Raw genomic sequence first — 9,234 nt, 5'->3', positions numbered from 1 at the left:
TCAATTGCAGTATTGTGTTTGGAATTTTATAGCTATCGATTGGAGCAGATTTGCGACTTGCAATGACTTTGTGCTTTTCTTCTCGACTTTTAAAGTCAGCTTTCTTAAATAAATAAATAAAATTCATTTTCTCATATTCAGGGGTTATATATATATATATATATATATATATATATATATTATTTATAGAAATAAATGTTGTATATTCTAGCTGTTAAAGGCTTTTTCGTAAATCACAATAAATACTGATTGAAAAAAAGAAAGAATTGGTAGCCAAAATATTCTGGAAAGAATAAGGAAGAAAATGACTTATCAGCATACAGGACTCGACTTCGTTGATGGATCTATTTCTTGTTTCTGTTGAATTATTGTAACAGGTTTAATTGAAATAAGGGTTAATTTCATGGGAGCTTTTATAATGAGGGGTTATGTTGATGAGTTATAATGAGGGAATTCAATCCCTCAATACAATAATAACTCTGCACTAAATCGAACGACATTAAAGACCCCTTCATTATAACCCCTCAAAATAACCCATCATTCTAACCTCCCTACAACTGCACAACCAAACTCCCCATTTTGATGAGGGGGAGATTGGCCTCACAACTAATGGGTGAGGGCAAGGCCCATACTTTCGTAGGTGGGTTTTCCCATGCCTATGTATGGGAGCCAACAAGTCAGAGAAAAGGGGGAAGAAACATTCACGCAGCCACACCTCCTAAGAGCACTTCCAGCGTTCATCCCCAACCTGGGCAACAGTGGGCCCAAGCCCTTATTTAACGTTCCAGTGGGCTTCTACAGCCATGGCAGCTTGTGGATCTTTGCAAATCGGGTCAGCCTAAAGGCAAGAATGACTTGGGTGTTGCCTGAGTTTGCTGACGTCAGCAATAAAAAATTAACAAAAAAATCTGAAAAAATACTAAAAATTTAAGATTTTTTTTAAATAAATACTTAGTCATAGTCTTCACTTCTCACACCAAAATTCTATATAAATTCATCTCCTCACATCTCATGTGAATAGTGGTTGTCACGGCAATAAGTGGAAACACTACAAACCTTTTGCAAGGGCTATTACCATTTACATGAATAGTAACAGCATTTGCCTCCCCTTATCTTTTGTCATGACAAATAGGTAAAAGTGCTCTAAGTTCAAGCATGACAAACTACTTTATATGCATGACATGATGAAGGAATTTGAATAACATTATTTTATTGTTCTCAGAGAGTTTCTTTATTTCCAACGACTGTTTTATTTAATTAATTTTTCAGGAGAGGGAAGAAATATTTCAACAAGACATGTGAAACAAAACATGGAATATGACAATTATATGCTCGAATGATAATACCATTCGACTTTTTTACATTACCTCGTACGTCAGCTGATGAACATTCGGGTCAGATCTAGAAGAAATAATTGTGTAATGGGTTTATTTTTTTATTTTTTTAATTTTTATACGGAAAGAGTTCAATTACAAATAGAAATCACGGGGCCTCGTAGGCCCAAAAAGATGAAAATAGTTCCTAGCCCATAAGAATGTTCCTAACAGAATACATATCAGACACAACATCACCAATATTCTTGAGGCGATCTGTTGGGGATTCAGCAGAACACTCAATTCCAATTCTGAATATCGAACCCAAGCACACTTAGAGTTTTTGGACTCTCACCCTATATTGATCGGGAGTCTCGTCGGTGCCTCCTTGAAAAAATGATGATTCTGCAATCTCTCCAACTCGGTCTGGGAAGCTCATCTTCACGAAATTATGAAGGTTCAAGTCTCCACTAAACATGTTGTCCGTTGGTCTCTTCCCTGTAAACATCTCTAAAACGAGAATGCCGAAGCTATATACATCTCCATTTATTGACACCTCGCTTCCCAAGCCATACTCTGCAGCTCAAACATCATGAAATATTAATTAATCTCACAACATGTGTTAATGAAATAATTAATGAAGCACTTGGGATGGGAATGGGATGGAGATATTAACCTGGAGCAGCGTAACCAACCGTTCCTCTTATTCCAATGGAACTTATCTGATTTGCTGAAATATCATTGTTGGATATTTGTGAGAGAATTCTTGCTAGTCCAAATTCAGAAACATGTCCAATCAACTCGTTGTCCAAAAGAACATTGCTTGGCTTGAGATCACAATGAACTATTGGCGTTTCGCAATGATTATGGAGATAATCCAATGCACATGCAACATGAATAACGATGTCTAACCTCTGAAGAAGATTCAAATTCTTGGGTGCATGACCTCTTACCTCTTCTCCAGTAGTTGGATGCAACCACTCCTCTAAACTCCCATTGTCCATGAACTGATAAACCAGTGCCTTAAAATCATTACCACGAAAATCAACACTTGAGCAAGCGGTTATAATCTTCACGAGATTTCGATGCCTGATATTTCTCAATGACTCACATTCAGCTATGAAACTTTTAAATTCTCCACGGCGTGACAGGTTAAACACTTTCACGGCAACAAGTTGATCAGTTATATCATCATACGCAAGAACTCCTTTATATACAGACCCAAAGCTACCCCTACCGATCAAATTAGTTGAGGAAAACCCGTCAGTAGCTTTCGAGAGAGTATTATATGACACTTGCAAAATAGATTTCGCCAAAGTGCTCAACGAAATTTCTTTCGCGTTCTTTCTTGACGAACAAAGAAAGAAATAGGATAGCACCATAGCTATGCCTAGAAGAGCATGTCCAGAAACTAAAGGAATTATTAATTTCAAGCTACGAGATGATCCTCCTCTCTTGGACTTGCATTTAGGCAGCTGGAGTTTACCAATACCGCCGCAGAGCCTAGTGTTGCCAACAATTGAAGTTGCACTTGCATTTCCGAAAACACCACCAATTGTTACCGACCCCAATTGAATGACAGGTTCAGATTTTTCAGGGAGAAAAAGCCTTCTAAGAATTTTGGAGGCCTATGTGGCCCATGCATGAATGACCTTAAAAATAAAAAATAAAAATTAGGGTCATGTATAATCCAATTAAAATTTTGTTTTATTTTTTAAAAAAATTTAAATTTAAATTTTACTCACACGCTGCCAAAGTGCCATAAAAGTTGAAATATGAGAATTCACATAGTTGGACTGCTGGGTTGCAAAAGATTACTAGAAGGACTGAGTTTCTGGAACAAAGTCTTGCACTTTGGAATAAGTGGACGGGGAAGGAGGGACATGGAACTGTGAGGAAGTTTGACTAGAGGGAGAGGAGGACAAGTCTGTCAGTGAAGCAGGGCTGCTTTAGAAATGAACATCATAGACAAGGTTAAAAAGCTACAAATATTCTCCAAATCAAAGGTGACGGTGCCAATGAATCTCATTACAGTTAAGTTGCATATCAATTTCAATAAATTTGCAAGGGCCGGTCTTGTGTGATCTGAGTCCCCGGGCCAAAGTGTAGAGTGTGCCTTTTTATAGACAGGTTTTTTTTGACACAAAAAGATACTTTTTTCAATTTTTTTTGGAGTACCCCTTACAAATTCATCATGAAAATTGTAAAATTTTGATAACGTTCGCTGCCTAGGATAGGTTCAATTTTCTTGATTTTCGTTTTCATTTGTTCCATAGAATGCCAAATTTTGGGCATTCAAGTTCATTCACTGTATCTTCAATTCAATATCATGTCCTGCACTTTGGTCACTTTCATTTTCGTTTTCATTCATGTACACTTTTGTTATTTTCATTTTGATCAAAATGAATTCATTGTTTAGATTCATTTGGTAAATCTTCAACTACATTTTCCAGTGAAGCTTTTTTTTTTTTCCAGAAAATATTTATGCAAAAATTCTTTTAGACTTTCAGCAATTTGTTCTTCAAAATAAAAATCTCAACAATCAACACATAAGACGAAAACAATAACAAGAATGAAACTACATATAAAATCAATAATTTAACTAATCAACAAAAAACAATAAAACCTGAAGTTTGAGCATTTTTCTTCAACTAGAGGCAAAGAACAAGAACTCCAACTCCAATTGACTTTCTGCCCCTTGCCACCACAAACGCCAGGAAACTACAACGAAGAGAAGGAAATGAAACACAGCAGACCAAAGGGAATTTGAGATGAAAAAAATACAGAAGAAAAAGTGGAGCAGAAGCAGCAACGAAGGAACAAAAGGGCATAAAGAATAAATAAAAAAAGAAGTGGGAGACATCATGCATGCGCGTGAGCTGTATAAAAAAGAAGAAAAGTTTTGATTGGACCAGCAGACAAAGAATAAATTTTGTATTAAAAAAAAAAGTGATGCGCATGCTTTTCCTTTCCATATAATATAGATATAGGCTTTAAATTACATAATATATATATCGTTTTGGCATATACAATACATATGTGAAGGACTATAGTTTTTGTTGTGCCTCTAAAACTTTTGGCAGCACATGAAGTAAAAAGAGTGATGGATTCACAATATTTTTTGTGTGGTTGGGTTAGACGGTGACCCACTTCTTTTTTTTTTTCTTTGAAAAATTCTATGATTGCATTTATAATTCAGCTAAAAAAGTCACTAGTCACAAAAGGCCAATACAAACTAGCCACAAAATGGCCATTACAATAACGGAGCAATCTAATATTAAAATTAAAAAAATCTGGTATGTCTCCACTAACGATCAGGTAGGATCGAAGAAACTTTGGCATAGGCATCCTAACTAAGATTACAAACTTAGAATAATAAAAAGAGATAAAGCTTGAAAAATCAAGCCATAACAATACAAATAAAACTCTCACCAAGGAGAGATGAAAAGCTATCACAAAAGAGAGATGAAAAACTCTCACAAAAGGAGAGGTGAAAACTACACAGAGAACCCAAAGAGTCTCTGCAACTTATTCCAAACATAAAGAAATTGCAAAAAAGATGGTGATGGAGATCCGACGCTGAGCCGCAGCCGCCTGTAATGGTTGGATGAAAATCATAATAAAACTAAAACAAATAGGGAAAACCATTTGTCTCTGAAAATGGAGGAAGAAGTGAACGGAGGAAGAGAGGAAGAGAGGAGGGGAGAGGGGGGAAGAACAATGACTTCCTCTCCCCTCAAAGTGGAAAAGGTTCTAAGAGTGTTTTTTGAAAGAAAGGGGGCTAGGATTTTGGCTAATACCATACACACACAGACGGTGACCCACTCCTATTAATGTTAATATTGTCTTTATTGCTTATTATATGTTGTATTTTATCATGAAATATATCAATGTGTCCAACAACATCATATAAAATTCTCCTTCTTCTTTCAAAATAAAAGAAAACTAAAAAAGATTTAAGATGTGAACTAATTAAGATTGAGGTTTCAATTTAGAGCAACCCCTCATAAAGTTTTCGCTGGGAGTAATTAAGGTGGGAGGAAACTAATTCAGCACACCTACCTACATGTCATTATTTCCCTTCATTATTTCACCAGCCAAAATAATTCACCAACAATGAATATGAACAGATCTACTTAAATTTTTTTTTTTAAACCAAACAAAAGTAAAATAAAAAATTCCAACTTTTTCAATACCTAATTAATTAAACAGATGAATAAAGACACCTTTATGTTATACATGGGAGAAAAATCAATCATGAAAGATAGGGCAATAACTATATAGTGCCACAACGTGTTAGCTCATGTGAATATGCGATTATAGTTTTGTTGTTTTTAATTTTTGAATACAATTAATAGTCTAAGTTATAAAAGGAGACGATGATTTTTTAGACACACACTTTTTCGCTAGACTAGACCCCATCTGCAAGCATGCAATTATCTTTGGAAGACCTCTAGGCCCTTTGTAAGTAATGAATAAACTTGCTTCACAATTAATAGGCATGGGCTTAGGAAATGGCCATTATAGTCCTCAGAGAACGTATTTGGACCAAACAACAGGATCAAGTGTACTTTCAGATTTATTTAAGATAAGAGATTTACACAAGATGCAGTAGTTTGATCGCATTTCTAAGGGCTTCAAGCCCAAACACACAAATAAAACGACGTAGTAGTAGCAGAACTCCCATCTACTGTACCAGCCTAGCAGCAGCAACAAGAATATTTCTCAGGCAGCAACATAAAAAATAATATCCCCATCACACAAGCCCGTAGCAGAAAAAGTTCCTATCCAAGAAGAACGTCTCTAATGGAATGCAGCTCAGATGCAGCATCACTGATATTCTTCAGACGGTCCATTGGAGATTCAGCAGAGCATTCAATTCCAATTCTAAATATTGAATTCAAGCACACCTCAATCTTTTGAACCCTTCTCTCGTTGGTGCCTCCTTCAAAAAGTGTTGAATCTACAATCTCCATAACTCGATTAGGGAAAGCCATTTTAACATAAGTATGAAGGTTTAGGTCCCCATTAAACATGTCGTCGGTGGGTCGCTTTCCTGCGAACATCTCTAACAGAAGAATACCAAAGCTGTAGACATCTCCATTTGTTGACACCTCACTTCCCATACCGTACTCTACCATTCAAACATCATAAGATATTATCAGCACAATTGTTAGTAAAATAGCTAAACTTTGTAAGATTTAAAAAGAAAAAAAGGACACCACTTACCTGGAGCCGCATAACCAACCGATCCTTTTATTCCAATGGAACTTGTGTGATTGTTGGAAACATTAATACCAGCTTCTTGGGAGAGAAATCTTGCGAGTCCAAAGTCAGAAACATGTCCAGTCATCTCGTTGTCCAAAAGAACATTGCTTGGCTTGAGATCACAATGAACTATCGGTGTTTCACAATGATTATGAAGATAATCCAATGCACAAGCAACATCAATGGCAATGTCTAGCCTTTGCTCTAGATTGAGTGCCTCTCTTACCTCTTCAATTTCAGTAGGAGGATGCAGCCACTCCTCTAAACTTCCTCTGTCCATGTACTTGTAAACCAGAGCCTTGAAGTCATTACCATGAAAGTCAACACTTGAACACGCAGTTATAATCTCGACAAGATTTCGATGCTTGATGTTTCTTAAAGCCTCACATTCGGCCATGAAACTCTTCGATGCTCCATGGCGTAACAAGTTGAACACCTTCACAGCAACAAGTTGATGTTTATCATTATCATCAAGAATTCCTTTGTAAACAGACCCAAAACTGCCTGCCCCAATCAAATTAGCCGAAGAGAACTCGTCAGTAGCTCTTAGAAGATTAGCATATGATACTTGCAAAAAATGGTTCGCCAATGTGCTCAACGGAATCTCTTTCCTTTTCCTTCTTGATGAACAGAGGAAGAAATAGGACATCACCATAACTATTCCAAGAAGAGCAACTCCGGAAAGTACTAACGGGATTATTAATTTCAAGCTACGAGATAATCCTCCTTTTCTGGACTTGCACTTGGGCAGTTGCAGATCAGCAATACCTCCACAGAGCTTGGTGTTGCCAGTAATTGAAATCGCACTTGCATTTTTAAAAGCACCTCCTCCAGTTGGTACCGCTCCCCAAAATTCATTGAATGATAGGTCTAGTTTCTTCAAGAAGACAAAGCCCCCTAAGAATTTTGGAATTTCACCCGACAAATTGTTGCGAGAAAGGTCTAATTCTTCTATGGCTTTCAACCCAATCATAGATGAGGGAATAGACCCCTTGAAGAAGTTGCCTTGCAAGTGTAAGACTTCTAAACTCTCACATGAACCAAGGCTACTTGGAAGTTCTCCTGACAACATGTTATTAGAAATGTCCAGTACACCTAGGCTCTTCATCTTTCCAACCTCCATCGGAAGAGAACCCGTAAAGTGGTTCCTAGACAAGTTCAAAAGCTTTGATAAGGAAGGGAGGCCGATAACTTGTTGAGGTATTGCGCCACTAAGTTTATTATTAGATAAATCCAATAATATCAACTGCTGGCAATTCCCCAAGTTTGAAGGGATGACGCCTTCAAGATTATTTCCTTGTAAGAAGAGATTGTATAACTTGGTTAAATTTCCTAAAGAGGACGGAATGCTTCCTGATAATGTATTAAAAGAAATATCTAATTCCACAAGGCTTGAAAGCTTCTGAATTTCAGTGGGAATGTTACCCGTCAAGCTATTTTCCCCCACTGTCAACGATTCCAAGTTGACCAAATTCCCTATGTCTGTCGGGATGCTTCCATGTATTTGGTTTCTGTCAAACCAAAACAATTCAAGCTTGGTGGAGAGATTGGATATTGATGTGGGCAACGTCCCTCCAAAGTTGTTGTCATCTATGATCAACACTTCTAACTCAGTTGCATTGGTCAAGTCCGAGAGAAAACTCAAGTCACCATCTGTACCGCTTCCAAGACGATTACCTTGAATGGCAAATGCACTTAGGTTATGAAGCTTTCGAAAATCCGGCACCTTCCCTGTTAGTTTGTTCCATTGAACTTGAAGTCTCTGTAGACTTGTAGCATTTGATAGTGAGGGAGGAAGGGACCCAAAAAATTTGTTCCCTGCGACGGCAAAGAATTTGAGATTAGGAAGAGTTTTTCCCAAGTCTGGAGGAAGACTCCCTTGAATTTGGTTAACTAATACGCTAAAAGTATGAAGAGCGGAGAGGTTATACATGGAGGGAGGAATGGTACCAGATAAGTTGTTTGAGTCCAATGCCAAAAATGTTAATTTTTTCAATTGGCCTAGAGAAGCAGGGAGGCTTCCCACCAAGTTATTTCCATCTGCATTGAGTCTCCCGAGAGACGAAAGGTTCCCCAAGGAAGGAGGGATCTCTCCTGTTAAATTATTAACTTTTAAATCAACTTCTCGAAGCTTCAGCAAAGAGCCTAATTCAGATGGAATTTTACCCACCAACCTGTTGTAACCGAAATTCATGAAGATGAGGTTGGAGCAATATGATATGTTGTACGGAATACGGCCACTAAATGAGTTGTTGTGTAGAGACAGTCCCTGCAATCTATGCAAATGCCCAATTTGTGGAGGGATTTCATGACTAAAGCTGTTGTTTTGGAGCTCTAGTGCCCTTAGGAAACTCAGGTTTCCTATGTGTGGGGATAGGGACCCTGCCAGCTTTTGAGATTGGAGGTCTAGCCATGTGACCCTCTGGCGATGGCGTCGACCGCAGGAGACACCGTGCCACGAGCAAAAGTGAATGGATTCATTCCAAGAGCTCAATACATTATGAGGATCTTGCTTTATTTGAGCTTTGATGGCTAGCAGTGCAAGCCTATCCGTCTCGTTGCCTCCCATTCTCAAATGCATGGAGCAAACGAACAATGCTCCATTCACAAGTGAGTATATCAATAAAATCAGTTTCAAAACCAAAACCCCCAT

At 37.7% G+C, this 9,234-nt stretch overlaps 2 protein-coding genes across 2 annotated transcripts; both read right to left on the bottom strand.

The window, feature by feature from the left end:
- Positions 1-1,445: 1,445 nt before the first annotated feature.
- On the bottom strand, positions 1,446-3,363 carry LOC117613114 (probable LRR receptor-like serine/threonine-protein kinase At3g47570). Its single transcript, XM_034341760.1, has 3 exons — positions 3,059-3,363; positions 1,990-2,965; positions 1,446-1,889 (listed from the first exon to the last, which is right to left on the bottom strand). Exons 2-3 carry the CDS (start codon positions 2,693-2,695, stop codon positions 1,648-1,650), a joined length of 948 nt encoding a protein of 315 aa, XP_034197651.1. The 5' UTR covers positions 2,696-2,965; positions 3,059-3,363; the 3' UTR covers positions 1,446-1,647.
- A 2,649-nt stretch (positions 3,364-6,012) lies between these two features.
- LOC117613112 (probable LRR receptor-like serine/threonine-protein kinase At3g47570) lies at positions 6,013-9,234 on the bottom strand. Its single transcript, XM_034341759.1, has 3 exons — positions 7,500-9,234; positions 6,543-7,424; positions 6,013-6,447 (listed from the first exon to the last, which is right to left on the bottom strand). The coding sequence occupies exons 1-3, from the start codon at positions 9,232-9,234 to the stop codon at positions 6,098-6,100; spliced, it is 2,967 nt and encodes a 988-aa protein (XP_034197650.1). The 3' UTR covers positions 6,013-6,097.

The sequence above is a fragment of the Prunus dulcis genome, unplaced genomic scaffold (assembly GCF_902201215.1).
Source record: "Prunus dulcis unplaced genomic scaffold, ALMONDv2, whole genome shotgun sequence".
In the NCBI taxonomy this organism is placed as follows: Eukaryota; Viridiplantae; Streptophyta; class Magnoliopsida; order Rosales; family Rosaceae; genus Prunus; species Prunus dulcis.
This window is presented reverse-complemented; position numbering and strand designations above follow the sequence as displayed.